At 38.7% G+C, this 27726-nt stretch overlaps 1 protein-coding gene across 2 annotated transcripts in view; it reads left to right on the top strand.

Moving 5' to 3' along the window:
* The window catches only part of CAP2 (CAP, adenylate cyclase-associated protein, 2 (yeast)), a 68777-nt gene that overhangs the window by 29301 nt on the left and 11750 nt on the right, over window positions 1-27726 (top strand). For both annotated transcript variants that reach the window (XM_017808488.1, XM_017808489.1), the window contains 4 exons: window positions 3226-3303; window positions 15675-15818; window positions 16045-16130; window positions 17822-17927. In XM_017808488.1, the coding sequence (XP_017663977.1) occupies window positions 3226-3303; window positions 15675-15818; window positions 16045-16130; window positions 17822-17927 (414 nt within the window). The remainder of the gene's footprint in view (window positions 1-3225; window positions 3304-15674; window positions 15819-16044; window positions 16131-17821; window positions 17928-27726) is intronic.

Here is a 27726-nt window from a genome sequence, read left to right as displayed (position 1 = left end):
TTTACATTGTCTATGAGAAAGAATCCTCATATTCCTCAGCCACTCTGTTGCTAAGCAAAACAAGTGAAACTGAAAATTTATCTTTGTATGACAGATACTTATTGCTCTAAACAAGTAGGTTGTCTCTGTGTCAATTCTGATTTAACCTTATCAGGTGAATGCAGGTGAATAATGCTTTGCACAGAATTCCAGAGGAGGTTCTCTCCAATAGTACTAACACTTCTGTAGCTTTACTGAAAATACTTTACTACATCCACTGTAGAACTGCATAAGCTCTTTTCATAAAACAACCCTCCTGGCTTTTACACTTGTGTTTTCCAGTCTTTAGTATTTCCAATTAATCAGTTCCATGTTTATACCTAGAAGGGGCAGCAAGGGAGGACTGCTAAATTCTATCCAATTCATATTACCTGTGCCAACAAAATCATCTTACCCTTCTCAAGTGATGAGTTAGTCCTTCTTGACCATGTTAAAACCTCCTAACTTTGTGTTTCCTATGAATTTTATGAGTGCACACCTAATTCTTCCTGTTAGGACACTAATAACCATATTGATTGCTCCTAAAGCTAATCTCTGAGAAACACAACTAGCAACTTTCCTCCTCTCAAATAACACCACCTCTAATATACACTATTATTGCCTCTGTTTATCCAGCTTCTTATCCAACTGAATAATTTTAATACTAGTTTGCATCACTGCCACTCAAAGTATGAGTTTTCTATGAGTACAATAAGCATTTTATATGATATCTAAATATACAAGATCTGACACATTATCCTTTTCTAAGAAACAAAGTAATGATTTTAAACACAGATGGTGTCATAATTTCTCCCATTTTTAATATTCATATGTGTTTTAATGACGTGTTTCAAATCTGGTTTAAATGTTCATGGTGCTGAGGTCAAACTAACAGCGATGATATCACTTGACATACTTTTCCCCCCTTCTTCTTGGGCATATTTGCCCAATTCGTCATTGCATACTTCTGTCATCTAGTACCATCTCCAAATGATATATCTTTAAAATCTTTTCTACTTGTTCTTCCATCTGTCAGTGTCTTCAGTACTCTAGAAAAAAATAATACGGACCTGATGATTTTGTCACACTAAGCTATTTGACTTCTCTTTCAAGTGATCTAATTCCCATTGATTTATCACCATTCTCCTTGGCTATCCTTTCAATATCTTTGTGTACATCAGTTCCTTGAAATTAGAGAAAAGCATTTATTCAACAACAGGTAAGCTGTACATTAAAAATAATGTAGGCATGCCCAGCTTACCCTTCAGATCAGTGTCATGGCCCTACTTCATTGCTTTATTTCTTTATTGTTCCAGCAGTTAAAAATAATATACCTTTGTTTTACTTTTCTGTGCAAGGTACAGTTCAATAAGACCTTTATCCATCATTCCTTTGCTTGTACATATTATAATGCATGCAGAAGAATTCTCCTTTATAATCAAGGCTTCTTCTCACTCTTTGGAGGTTTTGTATCTATTCTTAGTATGTTGCTTTAGTTATTTATTCATTCAGAGACTTTAGCTCTTTCCTACAATTTCTCCCTCCTGCCTAGTGCACATAGATTATTTCCATTCTTAATGTAAATCCATCCTTTCCTGCATTCAAATCATTAAGGTCCTCAGAGCAATCATGTTCTTTCACTGATTTTTCTATTTTCTAAATTTTTACCTTGTACCAGGCCTTAGCTATAGATTTATTTTTGTCCATCTTGCAAATTAAGAAGCTCTGAATTCATTCATAATCACTTCCTCCCCAGGAGCATCAGTTTTTGCTCAGCTGTTCTACAAGGTTCTCCTCACACACTCACAACCCCCCCCCCCAAGCTTAAAATAACCCACACCTTGTTGTTTTATGAATTTCTGTACCAAAAAGTCAGTCATCTGAAATGTCTAAGAATATCTAAACCTTGCTATTATTGATGGTATTTATGTCTCTCTCTGGAAAATTGCAGTCTCCTATGTTCATACAAGTTCCCTTATTATTTATTTCTCTATCTATTTATAGAGATGATTAGACCCTTCCAAATCTCAGCCTGTCAGACCATATTATCCCCTTCTCTCAAATACTGTCCAAGTTGGGTCTCTTTTACCATCTTCCATGTACTGATTTTCATCCTAACAGATCATGTTTTATTCATGCCATCACATTTTAAGATGAATAAACACAATTTGGCTGTTTTACTTTTCTACAACTTCAAATTTCCTGACTTTTATGTATTTTAAGTTGCATCCATATATGCCTGCATATAAAATTTCCTTGTTTTCTTTTTAGATTGAAAAAACCCCAAGGAAAAATGGCATGAGCTTCCCCACCCTTTCACAAAGTGATTATAAATGTACCTATTCATATTAGATTAACTTAACAGCATTTGGTTTGGTTTGATCTTTATTTAGCAATATACACTAGCTATGAATCGTTCTTTTCTATACCAGTAATGCTTTCTCGTAGTCACTGCTCATCTACCTGGATGAGGTATAGGGATACTGAAAATCTGATTCTAATCAGAATGTACATCATTCAGAATGTACAGAAAATGCGTAGGGTTCAAATGAACAAAAAGGACCAGAAATTTGATCAGTAGGGAACACCCAGGAGTATAGAGATTTACCTCCCATTCCCACTGGTAGCATGTAAACATGCTGTACCCAAATTCTAGAGTTGTGTGAGGGAAAATTGCCCAAAAACCCTCAGCCACAATCTCTCATAGCCATCAATCTTAGAGTCTGCCTACAGATGACAGGCAAGGAATTAATTAGAGTATAGTCCCTCAGCAAATGAGCCAAGCTCAACTCTTCTTGAACAGCACTACAGCCTAAGTTCCAGTTCAACAGAAAGTCTGCAGGTTGCTGTTCGCAGTGGTAATAAGTTCTTACCCTGCACTTGGGTATAAGCATCACCATTAAAATGCCTAGACATCCTCTGAAGTGTTAAAATTAAGTCCTCCTGTGACTAATCTTAGAAATTATAACCAAAAGCCTGCATATCAACTCGTATTTCCTATCTGAGAAATATAGGGAACTTAATCTTAGATGTAAAAAAAAATTTATAGCTAAGTCAGTACTGCAATACATTCCAGTCAACTCTGCTGTGATTTAGATGAGAAGCGGCAAGAAAGATTTGAGCTGTCACGCTTGACTCTGAGCTGCCAAGAAGCAGCATTGGAGGTTACAGGCTAAGGTTTAATTTGTATTCCTCCTTTTGTTACAGGCAGAGATGGTACGTGCTGCTTTCCAAGCGCAGAGATCTTTCCTGGTGTTAGCATCTCAGTGTCAAGAGCCTCAAGAGGTAAGGAAAGTAACCTAGAGTTTCAAGAGGCAGCGTATTTAAAAGCCTGTATTCCTATATGTCATCGAGTTCTGCATTTGCTTTTATTTGTTACGTTATTTATGCAGCGCACTTAGAGGCTTGCTTTCACTTTTATAAGCATGGTAATAATCAGAAAGCCATGGTTCAGGGTTAAGAACCTTTTCTGTACTAATACATATAAGATCGTTAAAGAAAGCAAAAGAGGTTTCCACTTCGTGGCTGTAAGTGGGATCAGTGTTTCTCTGGAAACTGGAAATGCCATGGAATAGAATGGCTTTTTGCTAGCTCCCCAGGGATACTCTATGACAGACATTAAAGTCAGGGTATAAGCTAGTGAGAGAAAAATCAATACTGGCCTGTAGACTCAGTATTCTCCAAGCTGAGGTCCAGGTTAGGCCAATTCTGGAAGGAAGGCAAAGCGTTTTGTCAAGAAAATGAAAAAAACACTTTTATCAAGTTGATTTATATACTTATTTTAGTGGCAACTATTTAAATCCTCCCCTCACAACTAGAAAGCTCAGGGAAGCTGTGGAGTTGTTATGAAATCTCGTTTGTAGTTTCTAGGGGGCACAAGGACAATAGCACTGCATCATTCCTGGGAATAGCAATCATGTAGCCCTTCTGTAGGACCACCCTCGAGCCTTCCTTCTTGGAGTATGCAGAGAATGAAGTCTTCACTTGCAGTCTCTCCATGGCCTTCAGTTCAGCCTTTTTCATTAGCTCCCCACTACAAAATGCATTAAACTCCCTATTTTCAAATCAGAACTCTCTGCACATGACATAAATTATTGATTTTTTGATGTCACTATTGTTATTAGAGGCACAAATTAAAAGTTTTTCTAATCAGTATGTCTCAGTGGCAAGGGTACTCAAGGAAAAGAAAAAAAGCACAGATATTTCAGGCAAGACTGTAGATTTAGAGTTCCAAGCAAGAAGGGATCAGTTGTTTTTCCAGCTGTCCCTGATCTGAGAGAGTAAAAGTGGGTCATGACTCACAGAGAACAGGCAAAATTCCCATTGGTACAGGCCTCAAGCAGTCATTTATATTGGCTGTGAATACAACTGGACCCAGTGGCCCACAAAACTCTCCATGCTCATAGGTAAAATATTCCCCAGTGAACAGTTTCCAACGGCCCATAATGTAATGCAATGTTCTGAAGGGTTGGGATTGTCCCAGCTCTGGTTGGAGTAAAGGCTGTAGGTCATGGTTTGGCCTACTGAGCTGATGTGCTATCAGTGTGATTTTCTCAGCTTTTCCAGTAAGAATGGCAATGGATTCTCTCTTACCTTTACAACTTTCTGACCTCAAGTCAAGGCTTTGAGATTTTTTCAGCTGTAAAGTTTAGAAATTTCATTTAAAAATGGCAACAAAACAAGCTAAAAAAAACCAAAAAAGGAATAGATGTAAAAAGAGATTCTGCAGCAATCCAGAATGACAGTTACAGAAACATTAAGAAAAGCACCAAATAATAAAAACCTTGTCATAAACATCACCAGAGCTTGCCATGTGTATCCGTAAGTCTTAGTTGCACATTATCAGTCTTGCGTAGGTTTCTGCAACTTATTGAAGTCAAGAAAGTACACTTCTATCATTTAACTATCTTTTAGCATTGAGGAAATGCCACATGATATGTGTGTACACATCATTCCAATTTTAAAATACCAGGAATAGTATAGACTAAAGTTTCTTTCTCAGTGAGAACAAACCCAGTCCAGTTACCCAAGGGGTTTTTTTTTAAAAACTATTAGGTACATGTCTTTTATAGGCATTCAAACACATATTGCTGTTCATTCTTTTTCTCTTTTTTGCATATATTTCTTGCACAGATACATTCAATTACACTGTTGACAGACCTGAAAATGATTGAAGGCTTCCTATTCTACACAAATTGAACATTTTTTTCCCACTGCAGAGAGTGATGGTTCCCGGCATTAGGCTTTTTATACGTCCATGTGAATGAGGAAAAATATCCCATTGTAAAGCCAGATTGGTTAATCATTTTGAAAAAGCTGGTTACCACCAGCTAACCAGGAGAAGGAAAGAAGTAGGGGTCCTCCCCCCTGCTCCCCAGGACCTTTATTGACATGATGTCATCTGGGCTCTGGTTGTATTTATAGCCTAGAGCCACGGAGTCAGTGTGGAATCCAAACAGGAAAGCTAATCATTAGTGTATCAGAATGCACAGAGTAGAGAAAAGCAAATGAAGATGACAGCATATCTATAAATGCAAGAGAAAAGAGAGTAATTCTGTCATTCAGCTGTCTAGACTGTTTGCTTTATAATGTAAAGCTGTGAATGAGCCAGCGAGTTGCGATTATGGCATAGTAGCTTTGTAGACATTCAGAGACAGCGGTGTGGAGACTGAGGGGATTTACTGAGTTCCTGTCATGTTGGGATATCATACATGGTGCCTTTAAAAAAAAAAGAGGGAGGGGAGAATGCACTGGAAAAATAAATTAGCTCAGCTCTTGCAGCTTACAAACTAATGAATAAGGAATTCAAACAAAAACAAAGCTCCTATATGTATAATAATCCTTGATTTTTTTTTGTGCTCAGCAAAGAGAGAAATGTATATCTCACAAAAAGCAGTATTTTTTCCTAAGAAGCCCTAGAATTCATTTAGCTGACTCCTGCTATGAGTCACTAGCAAGCATTTTCAAACAGTTAAGCTTGTTAAAAGTTGCTTTTGCAGAGTTTTGCATCTTGTTAATAACATTGATATTTTTTCATTTGGAATCTGTTGCAGTGCACAGCCTTTATTATCTGTATATGTGAAAATAGTAGGAGCTGGGAAGGTAATTCCAGCTGGCATACCAATCTAGCATCAACTGCAATAAATTACTTCGTAGAGAGCATGTTCTGTTACTTTTTATGGTCATGTTCTATATTTGTATGTGCAGTGGAAGAGATCACATGACAAAATCACCAGTTGATATTCCTGTTTGTGTATGTCCCAGCTAATGGCTGCTGGATACAGGCTCATTCAGCAAGATGGGTTTTTTCAGTTCATCCACTTATTAGAAAAAATATTATCTGGTGCCAAACTTCAAACATTAAAACAAGAACATGTCTACTATAAATAGTGAAAGAGAGTATAGAGAGTACAAAGAAGATGGAGAAGGAAAAATAAATTAGAATATTGCTATAATCTGGAAGCTGTTTAAAAAGCTATTTTGAGATGATATGCTTACATGTTGCTTGGGCAATTCAGAAGACAGGTTTTAACATAAACCTTCACAAAACATTCTGAAATAGTTTGGATCTGAATTTTGAATCTGAATTTTCTATTCCCCATAGTCTAAGCAAAACACAATTCTAATGAAAACATTTTTTTATTTCATTGTATAATAATTTTAAAAGTTTTTAGTGCTCTTGAGCAAGTTTATCTGTTTAACAATGTTTTTTAATTCACGAATACTAATGTATGAGATTGGTGCTTAAAGTCACTGCACTGAATTCTTTGTGAATGGTGACTCAAATACTGTCTTCTCTTCAAGAGTTGTTTCGTTCCACTTTAAAAGTTCAAACAATTTTAAGAGTTGCTTTGAGGGAATGAGGGATCCATTGTTCCTATGCTGGGAACAAGTTAATGAGGTAAATATTTTTGTGATTCAATATAAATATACGCAGGATGAACATACCCATGGTAAGGAGTACTACAAACAGATTTAAATGGCAGATGCAGTTAGGACTATAAATGATTACGTAATTTCTCATTTAAAAAAATGCTGAGTTCATATGACTGCCAAAGCTCATGGATTTAATTACTAACATTGTGCAGACAAACATTCCAATTAAATACCTAGCTTAAATAGCCAGATTCTGAACACAGGTGGGAGCACAGGGGTGGAAAAAAGTAAGAGATAAAGGACAGCTTTCCCTTTTTTTTCCTAGAAAAGGGACACTCCACCCCACAGAAACCCAAGAAACTGTATTTGAAGTTAAACTTAGACCTATCAGAACAAATCCTTCAGCTTTTACTTTTTATAGCCAACCAAAAAAAAAAAAACATATTGTAGCATTAGAATAGTTGTGGCAAAAATCCTTGAATAAAGGACTCATTTTCAGAATTTTTATGTAGAAATCAAAGATGAAGATTTACAGTTCCCTACTCTGTCAGTGTAGGATTGCTCATTTTCTTCTCTCTTCTATTTTAAAGTACTTCAATAACAGGACTCCTGGGACTTCTTATGCTGCATCCTAGCAGGATTTATTTTCTAATTACCTTGTCTGTCTTATGTTATTGCATTTCCCTCTACTTTTTATCATACCTATGGGGATGACCCTTACTGTTTTCCAGAAGTGTGAACAGCAGGGTACTCCTCACCTGTTAATTTATTACTTTCTTGCGCAAAAGAGCTTGAGCTGAGTTTTGCTGCCTTTCTGTCAGCTGGTTGACTGCTGCAAACCTGCTCCTCTGTATCTAGAAATAGCCTAAGGAAGAATTTGCTTCAGTCCTTTTAAGGTCCTCAGGTCCCAAACTCACAGAAAGTGCCAAGAGTGACATGGACAGAGCCTGAGAGTCCAGAGCTTGCAAGGGAACCCCTTACCCTGCTCCTGTTCTCTGAAATCTTGCCAAACTGTTGACATATTTCTGTTATCAGCAAGCCTACAACTGCATGTGGTCACAGCCCCAGTGGTGGACCAACAGTTTCCAGTCACCTTACAGCGTTCACAGGCTCATTTTTTGGATATTGTTGCAAACTCTTACTCAGTGTCAGGTCCAGATAGCCTCTGGCACCTGTTATCTCATAATTTTGTCTCAAAATCACTCATCCGTGTTTAATCAGCCTCAAGCTCATTGTATATTCAGATCACAGAATCATTTAGGTTGGAAAAGATCTGTAAGGTCATCAAGTCCAATCATAAACTTAACACTTCCAACTCCACCCCTACGTGTGGACACATCTACGTGTCTTTTAATAGAGGGATGATGACTCAACCACTTCCCTGGGCAGTGTGTTCCAGTGCTTGACAACCCTTTCAGTGAAGAAATCTTTGCTAGGATCCAGTCTAAACCTCCCCTGGTGTGACTTGAGGCCATTTTCTTTTCTCCTGTCACTTGTTACCTGGGAGTAGAAACCGACCCCCACCTCACCCCAGCCTCCTTTCAGGTAGTTGTAGAGAGCAATAAGGTACCACCCCAAGTTTCCTTCTCTCCAAGCTGAACAACCCCAGCTCCCTCAGCCAGTCCTCATAGGACTTACCCTCTAGACCCTTCACCAGCTTCATTGCCCTTCTTTGGACCTGCTCCAGAGCCTCAGTGCCTTTTTTGTATTTAACTTCTGTAAGTATCCTTGTAGCATTTCTCTTCCTTCACTCTTGTTTGCCAAAACTCCCAGGTCAATAAAAGGCATTTGAAATTCAGTTCTATCCTGGGACAGTATACTCAGCCATAGAAAGACCCAGAGATGCCTAGGGATCCAGGGAATACAGAAGGGCTCAGTGCAACATCTCCCAGCCTGCACAGAATAGAAACAGAAGCAGAGATTCACACCAGTGCACACCTCTAGACTGGGTCCCGCCAGCACCCCCAGGCACAGACTCGCCAGCAGTTCACATTTTGTGCAAGAGTCAGGCTCCAGTAACCAAAGGCCCCTTGTGCTTGTGTACTTCAGTGTACCTCTGTACTCCAATTCCTCGTTTGACATACCTGCTAAGCAATTCTGGGGATCTTACAGGCCTCTGTTGGAATTCTGCTGTTCCTAAAATAATGTCCTAAATCACCAGGCCAGTTTTCAGTCCCTGTAGTAACGTTCATATTCAAACTGTGCCATGTGAGATCCTACTGAGCTAAGCTGATAGCACACTTCCTTTCTCATTAAGTATCATATTCTTTATTTCATATTCTTTATTTCTGCTAAACACAAATCCAAACTAGTACTCTCCTTTCTCTCTGCTACACAGTTGTTTCCGCAGATTTATGGATTGCACATAGTCTTCTAAAAGGGAAAGCACTGAGGGTACAGGTGACTGAACAGCAGGGCTTTTCAGTTCACAGGTTTGTTTTGGGTTTTTTTTTCTAATTTTACTTTGGTCTAAATCAGACCACAACCAATGATTTCTGAATTCTGAAAGTTATGCAGATCCCAGGACTGTTTAATGAACCCGGCAGTCTTACTGTTTTCCCTAGGGAAATCTCAAGTGAACACTATGCATGTCCAAGGATGGAAACCTGCATCATCTAACATCCCTGTCTCGAGATGTGCCCCACGTGAAAGGCAAATCTCAGTTGCTGCGAACAAAGCAACTGTGGCTGAACAGAACCTTGCTACCTGGAATGCCTTGGGCCCCACTGACATGGGCTATGATCACAGCAGCAGGATTGAGGAGCAGTCAATCAAAAAGTTGAAGGCAGTTCATTGCTGTAATTGTTCTTGTTCATTAGTTGTGGGATGTTGCCTGTGTGCCTGAAGCAGGAAGACCCTTCCTTGTTGAAAATACTGCCCACAGAGAGCTGTAGTGGACAAGAAAACAATATAGAGAGCACTCAAGTCCATTTAAAAACCAGACAAAGTCCTGGCTAAAAGCATTGAGTGTGGTTCCACACTGCTGTAAACTGATGCATGCAGTTTGTATGAGGCCCTGGATATCTCCACTGGTTAGAAGCTATTTGTCTTTCGCATTCCTCTCCATTTGCCCTGCCTCAGAGTTTACATTTCAAAATAAACCCACAAATGACTAAAGTAGTAATTTGTCATGTGGGGTTATGGTTTGGTCTTCCCTGTTTTTTTCCCACAAAGGACAAAATTGCTACAGCTGATATTGGCTGTTAGATTGAGAATTTTTGTGCTATCTAAGAGGAATAAAAGCCAAATACCAATTATGTCACTTTGGAAGCACACAAATGTGTCTAAGCTTCTGTGCTGATGAAGCTGACCAGACAGTTCTGCAGATTTGTCTCTCTGTGTCATAGTCCTGCTGTTGCACAGCAGTGAGTTGAAGTGGCAAAACCTGTACTGTTGACCAACAAATTACACACTTGTTATACCACTATGTTGAAGATTTACAGTGAGAGAAAACTAGGCCGTAATTAAAGTCTCTCTGTAGTTAAGTAGGAGGAGAGCTTTGAACCTTGAAAATATCAGAATACTAGAGGGACATAAATGCAGTGTTCTCAGAGAAAAATCTCACTGATGGTCTCTACTGTCAATCAGAAGATGCTTGCAGAGGAAACACTGGATTAAGGTGTAGTAGGTTATACTGCAATTTGAAGAGCAGAACTGTGGTATCAAATATGAAACACTCTGTAAAGAGAGATGAAGATAGGCAGTGCTAAAAGAAAAGTTTGACTGCTGCCAACAAAAGCTGACGGTATTTTCCTGTGGAAATAATAATTACAAAAAAAAAAGTAATAATTTGAGGAATCCAGATGCAGTATTGAGACATTCAAAGTTACCAACTAGCTTGGATTCACCTCTGAAAAAAAAATACATTTTCTATATACTCTAATAAAGAGGCTGTTCCTCAGCCTAATCTGAACACTGATTCAATCCAGACTCTGAATACTCAGCTACAAGAAAAAAGACTTTCTTAAACCACATATATGCAAAAAAAGAACAGACTTAAATTTTAAAGTCTTCTTTACAGATTTAAAAAATACAAAATATGAGAAATTACAGTTAATCAAAATCTATTTCAGTTCTAGAATCTTAGCCACTCATAGCAGAAATGCATATCACTGTGATCACTGAAGCTACCAGTATCTTATTCCTATAGACACAGGATGGAATTCTGCTCATGAGCTTTAACTGTCAAGGTAGGAATATTGTGTCAGGTGTCTTTTTAAGCTCTCTTTACAGTAATGGGCAGCACCTCTAGAGTCCATTTCTTCACATCTTTTAATGTCTTCTAACATATAGTATTCTAATATCTATTAATATGTGGAAGGAATTCCTCAGGGAAATCTCTTTCTTCATTTACAGTAAAGGGAATCAAGTCTCAGCTGCGAGCAGATGCTCACCTTTTAAATTGTTAGATCCGATTGCGGCAGAGTCTATCCATGATCTCTTTCATCCCTGAAAAGGATGAAATGTGGGATGGGACTGTACGAGGTTGTTTGCAGAGATAATGGCTGTGTCAACGTTAGTGTTTCAGCTCACAGTGGGACTATATTTCTCCTTTAAATCAGCCCCATTTACTATGTCATGATTCACATTATAGAGCAGTTCTAGGGTATACAAAGTGGGTTTATTTCTGATGAAGTTAAATGGAAGATAGGCTCCCAGACAGCATCTAAACCACAATTTACAGGTAGTCCATAATAGCTCCCCCCCAAACATGTATAGTGTGAATGTCAAGGCCTCAGTACCAACTGTTTTGCAGAATCATTCTATTAGGCTGCACTATCTGCCAACACATACAGAGACGCTTGACTCAAATCAACTCCATGTTTCAAACAAGCCCCTGAAAAATACAATGTAAGTATGATGGAGATTTTGAACTGACGGGAGAAGGTAACAGAACTGTACACCATGGAATAAAGGTTGTAGTCGTGCTGTTCGGGTTGCAGCTGAGTAAAATAAAGGGGCTGCTGATCCCAAATGCTCTCAGCTTTTTTTTACTGCTTCTATGCCAAAGGCTGCCAACCCCTCTGTTAGCATAACTTAAAAGGGTATTTGTTCTCTCGTCGTGTTTTTTTCATAATAAGGTTGATTTAAACACTATAATAGTGAGGTCTGAACTGTGTTGCCACTCCTCAACATAAAAATTCTCCAGTAAACAATCTCATCCCTCAAAACCATTAGCTTAAAAATACATAAGATCTTTAAAAACTGTATTTTTATTTACCTGCAGGGTTTCATGCCTTTGTGATTCATGCTGGTAGGTTTCTGGACAATAATGGTCCTTAGAAAATACCCATTTTCTCAAATTAAAGCTGAAATTTTCAAGTAATCACTGGCTCAAGCAGTCAAAGTTTAATCATGATACTGAGTCTAGCGTGACTTCACAGGCAGATCTCAAAAATCACAAAACCTGAAAGTTTAGTCATTCTCCTGAAGAAGTGTCCATATGCCCCAGTCCTGTTAAACGTGGGGGACTTCTCATGTGGTTATTGCAGAAACATGGAGGAGAAAAAAGTCTGTGCGGTGTGGTCTGTTGGAATACTGGTATTCCAGGCCATTTTATGAGACTGGGCTGCGAGTGTTAAGTCTCTGAAGGCAGTTCTTGTTGCATGCTGTATGTTTTTTGGAGTGTTTTGGCTAATCACAGCAGTAGTCTTACTGCTCTTGAATTGCTAATAAGAATTATAAGACATGGAACAAAGCTTGTTGTTTAGGTATTCGTATTTAAAAAGATGATCTAGTTTTAATCATTATTAAAAAAAGGAAAAAAGCATACTGGGAATTACTTCTGATGGTTCTAAGTTGTGCCCATGTTGCATTTTTAAACATTTCAGCAAAATGGATATTATAATAGGAATGATGTTTATACAGAGACTCTTAAATTTCTGCTAAACAACTGTGCTGCGTCTTAAATGACAAGAAATTTTATCTAGCACATGCCAAAGGCATGCTGGAGATTTTTCCAACAGCTCCGATCCATCTCCTTGAATTCATTTTTTATTAGACATACAGTATAGACAAACATTTTATTAACAGTCAGCTGTTTTAATATTCATTGCAATAAAGAGATTATTCTTCTAGAACCCTCAACACAACTGTTTCTGCGTTGTAAAGCCAAACAATACTGATTACTGCCAGAATTAATGAGCCTTTCTATACCCATATGCCATATACACTGTAATTCATCTGCAGTTTAATCACTAACTAAAAATTTAGAACTGAGGCAGAACTCAATTAAGCGATTCCTTGCAGGCCTGTCTGTGTTCCTGTGTCCAACCCTTACACAGAAACTTATATGACAAGAAGCTGGCACAAACAGACACACACTTTGTGCAGCCATTGCAGAACAGGAGGAGTGCAGAGTGAAAGGGCAGCAGGCTGTCCTGCTCTACCAGTTCATCTCACATGAGATGAGCTGAGCAAAGCCTCAGGTCCTTTGTGGCTCTTCCTGGTGTCACTGCAGTGCCAAGGGAATGATTACTTCAAGTTACTTTCCTTAGCAATACGTATTTCACCTTTAAAACTTACACAGGGGACTTTTTCTGTGAAATTAAATAAATCCACTACATTTTTATAAACAGTTGGTTCACTGGACAGATTAAGTCCTGTGTTCTGAGAGACAGAAATTCTGTCTATACCACTGATAGAAAATCCTCTGAAAAGTGTCTGGGATTTTTTCTAGGAGGAATAGGAGGAGGTGTGGGACATTGTGGGTCATTCAGAAAAATATCTGACCCTGATTTTGCCTTCTTATCTGTAGATATCAAAGTATTCTACAAAGTAAAACAGCTATATTAACATTATTTCGTATCTGGGAAACTGAAGAAAGCTAACACAGCTTTTCTGCAACCTGATGGCAATTTGATGGGAGAGCTGCAAAGAGAACCCCCATTTATGGATTCCCACTTCTGTGCCCTATCCACAGAAATGTACTGCCTCCCAGTGCTGTCTAGATATACCAGGCATCTGTGGAGCTTTATTTTTAGACCCGATATTCTCTTTGGCTGGAACTGGGCCATAAAGATTCACAGTAAGCTAAGGACTGTAAATATCCCTTAGACTTTATGGGAGGAAAACTGGCATAATATCAAAGCAGAACAAGCATTTTCTTAAATTTCAGTTTTGTTAGCTACTGTCATACTTGAAAGATTTCCCTGGAAAATAAGAAAGAACCAACCAGCTGCAGCATGTTGTAAACAAGCAAAAATTAGAAAGAAGAATTTCTGCAGGCGTTATCATGTTATGGCAACAAAATCAGATTTTAAGAACTACAAATCATGGAGGTTTCAGGGCTTTTTCAGACTTAATGACTTACGCTGGTCATTAAGTCATCAGCAAAAAATCTTTTCATTTCCCAGTAATACTGTAAATATTTGTTTTCTCCCAACCCACTTTGTTGCAGGAGAAGATCAAATATCCCTGTGTATTTCAGATTCATAGGCCTTTCTCAGAATTACACTACCACTAAAATATTAAGGCTCCATAGGTGGATCAAAGTTCTTTTCAAAATGCAGAACCCCTTTTTGTCATGTTTTTGAAGCGTCTTTTGACCTGTGTTGGTCCAAAGCAGACATGCTTATTTTAAGATGGCATAAAATTCTGTAAGGCTGAGGTCTTGTGGAGGGGTGAAAAGAAAGACCTGACAGATGACAGAGATCAAGCAAGACATGCACACATCATCTTATGTGTGTCATAACAGCATTAGTCCTCAAGAACATAAGGATTAATTGTCTCCAGCAAGCACACTATTCCATTAAAGAAGTAGCCCTAGAAAAACTGAGAAAAAATGCAGAGTTCTGCTACATCCTGAGTGATTTTCAAGTGAAGTGCCTGGGAGAATCAGAATGGTGCACTGTCTTTGGTGGGACATCGTATGGGTTCTGTGAGCACACTTTTGCAATGTTATAGGGTTGCAAGGTGTAGCAGTTGTTTTGCTGATGAGCTGATGACTCCATGTCCCTCAGTCGTCTGTTTTCTGAGTGGAAGAATTTTTCCCAGTGAGTTAGTGCTCTAAATTAGTTTTTCTGAGACATGGGGCCAGTGTGATTAGCATTCACTTTACACAGGAAAGAGCTTGGATAGCTTCTACATTCATTTGGTTTTTCTCTTCACTCCAGACACTATTCCTTCCGTTCAGCAGTCATTCCCCTGGATACCATTCGTTTCTGATTAACACAGGAGAATTTCCCCAAACCATGGCTTGCAGGCAGTATGTTTCCCATGAAATCCTCTCACATTACTTGCAGCCAAAGGAAATTAAAACATTAAAACATACCGATAGGGAAAGCTGAAATTGATATTGCCTTCTGTGTATTACTTTCTCAATCTTGTTGCCAGATGATAAGAGGCTGCTAACAAGTAGTTTGTGTTTCTTCTAGAAAGAACAACTCGATTAATAACATGAAAAACTGAAAAACTCAAGCCAGTGGAAGGAGTCTCAAGAAGTTCAAGGGATATCACATGCAAAATACAAACATTCTGCTAACTCTGAGCTATGGGGTCTATATGGTTCTTAGCCTGGGCAGCATGTGAAAACGCTGCAAGCACTGAGAACATTTTTTGCTGCAACACATTATTAATACTTAATATCTGTGCATTTTATTGCTGCAACCAGAGGAAGATAATTAATTTGTTACTGTAATGCAGAAATTTATGACCTTTCTTTCCAACTCCTAAATCAGTGGGCTGGGAGGACAATATTAAACCACGGAGTGTTTTTGGACACCCCCCCACTGTTAATGGCAGCGTCTTCTTTTATTTCTTTTTTATTTTTTTTCCCCCAGAATGAGGTGGCAATGCTTCTCAAGCCAATATCAGAGAAGATTCAGGAAATCCAGAACTTCAGAGAAAGGAACAGAGGAAGTAAAATGTTCAACCACCTCTCAGCTGTCAGTGAGAGCATACCTGCCCTTGGGTGGATAGCAGTGGTGAGTGACACGTGGGAGGGCTGGGAAGGGTGTAAATGTGCTTCTGGATGGTGCAGCCCAGAACAGTTCCAAATCTTGCAGAGCTCTGTAGCCTCATCTGTATAGTTCCTCAGTCTGCTACATCCAAGAAGGTAATAAACCTAATGTGTCAGGGAAGGTGTCTGACTAATGTTTTACTTCCTTTCTCCTTCTGTTGTTTCCTGCTACCATGGGTTGATGGTCCTAGTCTCCTAAACCAGGCCCTTATGTCAAGGAGATGAATGATGCTGCTACCTTTTATACTAACAGGGTATTAAAGGACTACAAGAACAGGTATGTTGCCAAGCCCCAGTGTCCACTAGCCAGAGAACAGAGCATTACCCATACCAGTAGGGTTCACGATGCTATCATAGAAAGTATTTTGTAAACTAAAAAGCGTTTGATAAAACCTGCTTGCAGTAGTATAGTTTCCCCTCCTCATCTTTGACCTGCAGCATGTTGCAGCGAGAATGGCAGCAGCACTAGCAGTGCTGGTTTTCACTATCTGCACATTTTAAGATTATATTTAATTTTCTGGCATTCCAGCATCATAAGCTTATGTGCAAATGCATATTTGCATAGCAACACGTGGCTGGCTAGCTGCTATTTTTCCTTGTCTTATTTGTGCACTCGTACTGTTGCTGTTCTTGCTCTTCACTTGAAAATGCGTATTTAGGTGGTAGGTATGTACAGCTGCACATCAAACTCCATAGCTCCAAATTTAATTTTTCTCTGTACCACTGCACTGTTATTAAAAAGCACAAGGAGTTAACAGAAAAAATTCCATGAATGATATCTGTGAGCTGATGGACAAAAAGAAAAAATACAGGTCTTTCCTGTGCCCTCTTAAAAAAGCCATGTATAAATCTTGTTGATTTGGTACTTTTGAAGGCCAGATATTAGCTCCTGATTTTTAAGTCACAGTGAAGAGCAGTATTTGCTATTGAGTTTTTCCTCTTTAGTGAGGAAAACTTTATAAATATTAAAACCTTTTGTGTCTATTTATATTTCTTGTCCATGTATAAGTATATATTACATGCTACATAGAATATGTCACTTTATATGTATTATATATTATTCCTAAAGCCTTAGTTCACCTACTGAAGGTATTACCTACTAGAGTAACTGAAGATTTTTACAGTATAGCCTTAGTACTCATACTGGAGAAAAAAATGTCTCATGTATAAATAGAGTATATTATTTAGGTATTTAGTTCTTCCTTTAATAAGGAGATATTTTCCTATTTTCCACTGAATCAGACCACAGTGTCTTCCAAAGTGTGGAAGGCTCTCCCTTGACTTCAGTAGGCTTTGGATTAAGCCTGTTGACCCAGATCCTCTGCATTATTAGGGATCAAACTCCAAAGGAAATAAATAGAAGGTAGACACACAAATCCATGTAAGCATCCAGTCCACAGCCATCACTATTCAGTAATAATTTGTCATAAGTAAGGACTCCAACAGTTTATCTCTCTCTACATACTTCTTGTTTTCATTTACAGTCCCATTGGAAGACTAATGATAATGATTCTAAAGCCAACTTGTGACTTGTACTTTAAAAATTTTTGATCTATAAATACTTTAGTCTGATGACTACACTATGGTCCAGTATTAAACATTTGAACTTGGAAGCTAGAATATCTTAAAGAATCCATGGATATTTAGTTTTCTAAAGTTCAGCACCCTGAAACTGAGGCTGGGTACCTGCTGCACAGCTCAGGTCCTTCTTCAGTTGATTTTGTGCCTGAGCAGAATGATGACACACCCTTCTAGCAGGAAGCACTCTCTGCTACAGCCATCCATTGGCCTTGTTTGTCCTCTGGAAGGAGGTACAGGCTTTCCAGTGTAGTAGGCCTTAGTATTTGCAGCATTGGGCTGGCTGGCTGCCTGCTGATTTGTTGGGGTTTACCTGCTGTAAGCAAGAATAGCAATGCTTTCTGTTTTTACGTACACTTACAAATATAAATATTATCTCTGTTTTTACAGTGACACACGCCATGTTGATTGGGTGAAGTCATATCTGAATATCTGGTCTGAGCTTCAAGCTTATATCAAAGAGCATCATACCACAGGTCTCACCTGGAGTAAAACTGTAAGTACTCTTTCTTTCTTTCTTCAAGAACAACTGTAAAATGCAAGTAACCAGTTTGACTTTTAATGCAGGTCATTAGCTCAGGAAAAATAAATATCTAGGCCAGGAACAGAAGTCATGGTCCATGGACTTCCCAACCAAGCCAGTAAAAGTTTAAAAGATGGGTGAAGATGTTTCAGGCCATTATGGTAAAGGTTTGGAGGAAGAGGGAAGAATTATTTGGGGTGATTATAGTCATAACCCTCAGCTGCACATGGTGAGGCGAGGCCGACATAATTCTCCATGCCTGCTACAGTAGAAGGTAGGAACAAAAACAAACCACAAAAAATTGAAGGACACGTTAGACTAAAGGAGAACTGGGGGAACATGGCAGGGAAAGGAGAAGAATGGTGGAAAGAATCTGAACAGAAAGATTTAATAACAGGAAAAAGAAACACAAGAGATACATAACAATTTATTACTTCATAGATAGATAGCTTTATACAACTGTTATATTAGACGTACAGAAATAATTCCTGAAATACAAAGAGAGACAGTAAATGTAACAATGTCTAATTACTTATTCCTCTGTGTGTTACATCTGAGATGAATAGAGAGATGAAAGCAATTAATATTTTTCTCTAAGAGAAGTATAAACATGAAAAATTAATTTTCTGTTGGGTATAAGTGTAAGAGTTTATGTCCACTGTCTACCTTGATGCAGTGTTCTATATTGTTCTAATAATGTACTCATGTTTATTATCAGGATAGGAGAGTTTCTGAAGTATATTAAAAATGTAATCAGCCATCTCTTTGCTGATATCATCTCCTAAACTTACCACATACTTGCACATGCAGTCTTTCACACCAGATTTATAATTTCTTCTGTGTATGGAAATATTATTTTTTTTTGATTGAATGACTGTTCAGAGGATTGATGTAGGCCACCATTTTAATTCCCACACCAAACAATTTTAAGAACTCAGGAACACAGGGAAGCAAAATAGAGCTTTCAGTTTACCTTTAATGTCACTTCCAACCCCAGCTATTCTATGGTTCTATGGAATAAGGCCTGGAACACCACTCCTATAAAGACAGGCTGAGACAGTTGGGGTTTTTTCACCTGGAGAAGAGAAAACCTCATAGAGACGTTTTTGCAACCTTTCAATATATAAAGTGGGCTTATAAGAAAGACTGAGAAAGACATTACCAAGGCCTGTAATGACAGGACAAGGGGCAATAGTTTTAAACTGAAATACTGAATATAAGAAAGAAATTTTTTATTACAAAGATGATGAGACACTAGGACAGGCTTCCCAGAGAAGCTGTGGATGCTCCATCCCTGGAAGTGTTCAAGGCTGGTTTGGATGGGTCTTTGAGCAACCTGATCTAATAGAAGGTGTCCCAGCCCCTGGCAGGGCTAGATAATCTTTGAGGTCCTTTCCAACCCAAACCTTTCTGTGATTCTGTGGTACCTGGAAAAGTTGCTTCATCTGTCCCTCTGTGGAGGTGATAACCATGTAAGAGAATACTTGTGCTCAGCAACAGAATATACAGCTTTCTCTTCATACCCTTCATTAGACATTGTACAAGTCCTTACAGTACTCAAGTTTTCAAGTGCTCGTTCAAATACAGGAGACACCATGATCTGTGTGCACTTCCTAGTCTGAAGCAATGCAGAAATGTTCAAACATGATAAATTAGAAGACTGGAATTACTTGCTCCTTTGTAGGTTTCTGTAGTAAAAATTTAAAATATAAAATATTATTCTTTATTTAGTACTAAATGTCTTGCTACATCTTACTCTATTACAAACAGTGAATGTGAGAAGAGCTAATGATTTTTAAATTATTATTAGATAAGGAAAAGAAATTGTCATGCCCTGTTAGCTGAATTAATCTGAGGAACCTGGGACAAATTTAGTTTTATTAAAACAGGGAAAGAATAATTTTCATCTTTAATAGAACTTTACAAGCATGGAAGTAGTGTTATAAGATAGAGGCTGATTACAGCCATTTGATCAAACAGCAGAAGCTCTCAGTGCTGTTGAGTACTGGTAATCTTATTCAGAAGTGTAGCTGTTACAGATTATATTTGACTGGTCTTAAAACCAGTATCTCAGCCATCACGTATTTATATTTTCCTCTCTTTAGTTGTGCAAGAAATTGCTGAATGCAAATCTAAGTGTGACTTGTTTATTCATATTAAGCATAGTTTCCTGCCATCAGGAAACTATCACTGCATTTAAAGTACTAATATCGCTTCACTTTGGATATTACTCATATCTGGAAGTTTTCTTGGCAGTATGGCTTATTTAAATTATCATTCATGTGATGTCAGTCCGAAAGATTAAATTACAAGCACATTTTTATGGATGTATATATTTTTTAAAGTTTTACTTAATGTGAGTATAAGGAAATTAGAATCCAGTAAGTTAGCATGTTGTTTAAATAGCTTGTTGAAATGTTATTTAAATATTTCTATGAAGCTTGGTAACAAATACATTCAAGAAAGCAATGAGTTACTCAAGTGATAATTTCATTTTTGTTACACATTTTGAAGTGAGAATGAAAGTCACAGATTCACGCCGTGTGAAGTTAAGCATAAAGGTCTTCAGAATCAGGGTCTAGACAGAAATACGATATACATAAAAGCTGTAGATATACTCCAGACACAGTTGTTAATCATTGCACACAGCAGCTTCCCCTTATATGCATAAAAAGAAAAAAAGGAAAAAGCAGTAGTTTGGCAAGGCGTTAACAAAATGGAACATTTATGAAAGGGAGACATTGATGCAGAAATGGTATTTTATTATAGACGGAGAGAGAAAGAGAGAAACTTCTGCGTAAGTACAGATTTAAAAGTATATTATACTGATAATTTACTCTTCATATCTGCAGAAGTCAACAAAGCAATGCTTGAAGTTTCTATAAAAAGCTCTTAAGTAGCATATCTGGATATTTCTAAAGAGACTAAAGAGTCAAGAAGAATATTAACTTCTGCTTCTCTCAGAGCTGTATTCTCATAGCTTGAGCTGCAAGAAAACCCCAGGAACATCCTCCTAAATCAGACTATGCTTGGGTTTCCAAAGAAAAGTGGACAGGATATTTTAGTGGGCAGTTGGCCCCTTAACCTATATGTGCTGTAGACTGTGGTGTGTACATTTCTGGCCATGGTCCATGGCACTATCACAAAACTGTGCCATTTCCAGCCCCCATGTACCCTTCCATCAAGCTGCACAGGACAGCTGCAGCCAACCTTGGAACAGATCACTAGTGTATAGAGTAAAGTGTTCCTGGCTCTGGCAGCAAGCACACAGGGCAGATACCATAAAGGAAAGACAAAGAAATGTCTTAACAAATTACACAACAGACACTAAAACAGGTGCAAAAGGTTGAAATATTGGGCCAAGCAGTCAGCTCTGACAGCAGCAGCTACCTCTATCTGCTCTATAAGAATTTTGCGATAAAAACAGATGTTTACAGATTTTGGGATCTAACACAGTTCTCCCTCCTTATTCACTTTGGCTCTGGTTCTGCCAACATGTGTGACAATATTTTACTTCTTAAGCACATCCTATTGAAATGTGTGGGACCGTGTAAGGCGAAAGCCAAGAAATAGTGTAGTTAAGGACCTTTAGACCTTTTGCATCTGAGCCTACTTATGTGGGCTACTACTTATGTGGAGTGGTGGTACAAAGCTGGGCCCTATGTAAATTGTAGACATTTAAAGGCATGATGGATGTGGTTAGGATATTTGTTGGTACTGTGCTCACAGAAGAAAAGTACATATTTAAAGTATGTATGTTTGTGAGCAGGATTGTCCCAGAGAGCAAAGTGTTCCATGTAATTTCACCATGAAATAGTCATTTTCGTTAATTGATTGCGCATATATCAGAGAAAGTCTGCTTGTCAGTGGAAATCAGATGGATCTACAGTATTTCCTTGAAAGTGTAATTCTGTAGTTCATTATTTTGAATGTAAAGTGGCCTTCTGCCTTATACGCCCTGTGGTGAGTGGCTGCTCACTGTACTCACTGCATCTCAGTTTAGCCATCTTGACAATGGGAACAATAGCAATTACCAACCTAATGGAGATTTGTTTTAATTTGCTACCGGATGTGACATTCTCAGATGTCAGTGAGTCTTATGAAAAAGCTGTTGTTACAATGAAACATTTTAAGTGCCCAGGGTAGCATTTTACCTATGCAGTAATTGTCATTTTTGCTTTACCAACTTACACCACAGCTGTAACAGTGACCTGTCTTTTTTCAGTTCTTACTGATAAACAGCAAGTCCCTTTTTTTTTCCTTTTTTTTTGCCTAAGGAATGGGTGCTGTTGAAGCATGCCTCTTTCGACCCTCCACTTCTTTTTTGGTGGTGCAAAGAAATGAACAGCTCTTATACAAGCTCACAAGAATAATAAAAAGTTTGTTTGTGACAAGGACTGCATAAATAATCTGGGGGAAGTGAAACTTCTGCTCCTATTTCTGCAGGTTAACTTTGCAGCAAGAAAACAACCAGCAATAATCAGAGATTGCTGCAGTTTTCCATACATCAAATGTGCGTTAAGAAACGAATCTTGCTCAAGGATAATTGTCTTGGATCTTTCAGTTGCAGGTGGATCCTCAGTTAACTTTTCCTTCTTTGTATGCAATAGTCATTTAGGGCAAATTTTGCCAGCAGTTTATTTACAAACAGGAAATATTTACAAATTAGCAGTGAATTTTGTTACAGTACTTAGTTTCTAATATAGAATTTCACTCAAGTGATGAGTGAAATCCTCCCCCCTCTCTTTACAAATCAAAACAACTTACAAGGAAGTCTGCACATCTTTACAAGCAATCGATATTTATTTAAATCCTGTTTCCATTGAAGCCAATAGAGTATTTTCAAGTCTTTTTTTTCCTGAAATATAATTTTAAAAATATTTATTAATCATTAAATAGTAGTCTAAGGACATTCTTTAAAAGCTGGAATTCTCCACACCAAGAAGTACTGTCATAATTCCTACATAATTCCTACACAATTCCTGTTTGAGTGCAATTACAGTAGTCTCAGTGCAGACCATTTCGTTCTTGTTTAAAATAATCACCTCCAGACATTTTCTTATGAAATGGCTCTGCCTCTCTCCTGTTCTACCAAAACTGAGGTGAACAAGCTGCACAAGACCAACTTCTGCAGGCGAAAGCCTCCTAATGTCTGTCCAGTATCTCTTCTATGCTGTGTTTAGTTTGACCTACTTATCAAGCAGCCATCGTCTGAGCCACTTCACTAAAGCTAAAGGTCAAAACTGTTGTGCCAAATTCCAGCCACAGCCACAACTGCAATCCCAGGGGCCTCATTCTGATAGAAGTAAGGGCAGCACAGATGTCCCGATTTATATGCCTGTATCTTGGATGAGATGGAGATATTTTCGGAGTGCTCAATTTTTCTCAGTCATAGCCTTTTCTCCCCTTTTCTATATCCCTTCCATTTCTTTTTCTACCCTTCCCTTTTCCTATTTTCTTATCCTTTTTTGTTGAAAAAAAAATTCATCCTTTAATTGCAAGTGTTACTTTCCCAGAGAATAGGCAGTGTTCTGGTTTTTGGTACACTGTCAGTTAAAAAACCAGCCATCCTGGCAACTCTACAATAGTTGCCTCTTTGGTGGAGACTTGCTCAATCACATCCCTGCCCCTTTGAAAGAAAGTGGTTTTACTCTCTTATTCTAATAATGGCTGAAAATGTTTGTCTTTACTGTATGTCAGTGGTGTTCTCTTAACATTAGTGACCAAACACCATTGAGACATGTTAAGGGAGAACCTGGGAGAGGCTTGTTTGACAACAGCTGTCAAATGCCACATGACCTGTAACATAATGCAACCTAGTTCCAGTGGAAAAGGGAAAGGACAAAGAAAACTGAGAGTATGCAAGCTGGACGAAAAAGGGAAAGGTACATCTACTAAAACTTTTACTATCTTTCTAAAGGGATTGGTCTTCTTTTTAACTGAATTTTTATGTAAGTAAAAGATGGTTGAATCTGCCCATTGGAGCACATTACTTGTTGGCAATTACAGTATTATACAGTTCTCAAATGATTTAGAAGACTATGGCTGTGTAAAGCATTTCTGGTTGGGTACCTCTGAAGATGTAAACATCATTTTAAAGTCCTGAACAGGTGATAAATGGCACAAGTGTATTACAGGGGGCTTCAAAGTTTGAAAACTCTACAGATAAATAACTCTGTTGAGATCTGGTAACAAGAAAAGGACCTGGCCTTGTTTTTGTTGTTTTGTGTTTTAACTCACAAAGATTACAGGCCCTGTAAGTCAGCTGTTTCATCCAGTGAATTGCAGATCTCAGGGCAGCATAACCCCTTGCAGACAGGTGGCTTAAATACAGTAGGTAATAGAACTGTTGTGCTAAGCTACTTTTACACAAAAAAACACCTTAACGAGAGCTCTGTGCCCCTGAGTCACAGTCCACCTGTTCCCAGAGGTTGATATGTGATATTTTGAGCTTCACGATTCTTGTCTTTGGCTGTGCATATGTATGGAAAGAACAATACAGAATGCTGTAATCATTTTAGGTGTGATTACTATGAAGGGGGAGAAAACAGGGATATCCTTTTTTTTCTTTTTTTTAGAAGAATGTATTCCCCATTAGGACTCCTGTTTATCTGCTGCCATGAAAAGAAGGCTTTGCAATAAATTAAGGAAGGGATTTCATGACCTCTGTATAAACCACCTGTTGCCTCAGCTGCAAATAGGTACTTACCTCTTAATAGGAATGGATAATAAAATAGGTACTATATACTATACACACATATATATATGCATATATCATTTATTTATATGCATTAGGTAGATGTTTATAATCTTCTGAGTAAAATCAACCACTGCAGCTGCAAGAAATACATGTTCATTCAAACGCTCCACAGCAGGTTCCCACCACAAGAACTTTATTCCCTCCGGTTTCCGCACTGCACTGTGTCAGCCGAAAGCTGGATAAACACAGAGGAACATCACGGGTGTTTGTACAGGGTCTGGCACGTAAGCCCCTCATATCCCCAGAGATACCAGCCTCTTACTAGGGCTCCTTACTGCTACAATACTACAAATATAGTAACAGTGACATGGAAGGCTAACCCAGGGAGCTGTTCAGCAAGAATAGCTCAGGAAATAGTAACATCTGCGATAAGACATAAAAAGACATTCTTAGTCTCTCGGTAGCCAGGTTTAGACCTAAAGACACGTCAAGCTGCCACCAAAAATTAGTGACAGTATGGCATCCAGAGCACTTGTGTTATGTATGAACAGCATTTCATTTCTCTAACAAGACTGGCTGTTGCCCTGTGCTTTGGGGTAAGGAAGCCTTTAGGAAAAATGTGTTCAACAAGGCCTAGCTTCTCACAAGCAAAGGGCTTTGCTCAGCTCTACTGTAATTTCAAGGGAATTAAATGAGATTCAAGATAGATGAATTTCAACCAGCCAGCTGCCTCGACATAAACAGTCTTTCTTTCTTCCAGTGAGCAAGATAGGTAGCCAGCATGGAGATAAAAGGGGAGTACATCACCCATCTGCCAGTAGTACAAGATAAAGGTAGAAATACAACCTACTTTGAGGCTGTACTGGAATTCTGCAAACCCTTGCACAGTGATAAGAATGCGTTTATCAGACCCAGCTCCATGAGCAGGTCCCTAGAGGAAGTTATTGTGCCACAGTCAGTGGGAGGCCCTTGGGTCTCTCTGCAGGTGGCTCAAAACTATCCAGCAAGGAGCAATCCCTGACCAATTCCTGCCGCCTGATTCAGAGTGTGGTTTAGTTGAAGCCGAAGACACTTCTTTTTCCCTGGGAGGAAATTTCTGGAATGTTTCATGCCCTACAGAGCTCTTACTGTATGGTCACAGGGCCCACATCTCCTTTTCTTGATAGGACCTTACTCCGAGAATTAGGTATTTCCCCATTTCAGAAAGCTCTGAGAGTAAGTTTTAAAGCACACCAAGTTTACTGTGATGCAAAGCTAGCAGATTAAAAGTTATGGCTTATTTTTGTGTTACATTTTCAGAAAGTAAGGCTGACACTATCTGTTCCTGATAGGTCTTACAAGGGGCGTATTTGTAAATTATGGAAAAATGACCACACCAACATGTTAATGGGAACAGTGGGCTATCAGTATAACTCCACGTGGTGTCTACAGACACCATGGCACTGAGAACAGCAGCTGTTACTGAGGCAAACAGCTGAAATAAAAGAGGAAGAAAGGCGGCTTGCAAATAACCGCCTTTGCGGTCCAAATGGCTCTTAATACTCTTTGTGTAAAGACACACTGTTGTTAACATCTGCTTGAAGTTAATCTGAAGAGTTGTTTGCAAATAGCAAAGCTGGTAAGCACCTGCTGCTTTAGGCTAGATGAACTTTTGTGGGCACGTAACATGCTATTTTATTCCAGGCAGCTCTCACAAACACTGCCCTGTACAGAACAGAAATGAATGGACTTTGTGAAGGGCACTTTAGTTGAAATTGGATAGGACTATACACACATATTACCAGATACCAGAACAGTTTAAGAGCCTGGTTCAGAAATATTCTAGAATCTGAGGGTCTAAGCAGTCTTAGAAAGGTGACTAAGGAAAGCAAAGTAGTTGCCAGTGACTTGGAGGTTTATGTGTTAATAGAGGTCAAAACTAATCAAAAAAGAAAGTCCCTGGAACTACTTCACTAGACTGATTTTAAATCTGCTCTTTACATCAGTGTGTTTAAGTGCAGCACAGGTCCCATCTTCCTGGCATGCAGGGAATGCAAGAAGTTAAATGTGTTTTCTGCCTTTCCAGTTCGCTTTTGTGCTTTCTGCCCCCTTTTCTCACAAAGAATTTCACCTCACTTGAATGTTTGTTTGATTTCAGTTACGTAAATCAAAATGGCAAAGAAAAGAAGATGAAAGCCAGAGTAAGACTGAACCCCTCTTTACAGCAAGTCTCTGTATGGCTCCTCATTAGTGAGACTTGTCTGTCTTTTTCATGCTGTTCTATTTCAATGGGGGATGGTCCTACTGGATGTGTCCGTGCTGTAAGATGGTGGATCTACAGTGGAGCAGTTAGTTCCACCCTGTATTTTAGTGGCCTTTTTTCCTTTGATTTGTCCTTCAATTTTGCCTGGCCTAATTTATGATTTAAATTGTTTGCAGTTTCCAGAATGGCCATAGATGTTCAGACGTAATTAAAAATATCATGATACAATATCTGTTAGCTTCTGCAGCTGTAACTGAGGTCATAATCTAGACAGGAATTTATCATGCAGGAGAAAAGTTAACAACTAAGTTTTGGTCCATCTCTCTATTTCTGCAGCTGCACAAAATTAAGAGGAAAAGTGGGAAGGGTGTCTGAAACTCAGGTGTCTTCCAAGACCTTGTGACAGCTTCTGTGTTCTTAATTAGATCTAACTTAAAATCATCATAGAATCATAGAATCATAAAATCAATTGGGTTGGAAGGGACCTCCGAGATCATCAAGTCCAACCCTTGATCCACTACCGCTGTGGTTACTAGACCATGGCACTAAGTGCCACATCCAGTCTCTTCTTAAAAACCTCCAGGGATGGGGAATCCACCACCTCCCTGAGCAGCCCATTCCAATGCCTAATTATCCTCTCTGCAAAGAAATTCTTCCTAATATTCAACCTAAACCTCCCCTGGCAGAGCTTAAGACCATGCCCTCTTGTCTTACTGATAGCTGCCTGGGAGAAGAGACCAACCCCCACCTGGCTACAACCTCCTTTCAGGGAGTTGTAGAGAGTGATGAGGTCTCCCCTGAGCCTCCTCTTCTCCAGGCTAAACAACTCC

The sequence above is a fragment of the Lepidothrix coronata genome, unplaced genomic scaffold (assembly GCF_001604755.1).
Source record: "Lepidothrix coronata isolate B3197 unplaced genomic scaffold, Lepidothrix_coronata-1.0 Scaffold23, whole genome shotgun sequence".
Lineage (NCBI taxonomy): Eukaryota > Metazoa > Chordata > Aves > Passeriformes > Pipridae > Lepidothrix > Lepidothrix coronata.
The sequence above is the reverse complement of the archived record's forward strand: the minus strand, read 5'-3'. Positions and strand labels throughout refer to the sequence as shown.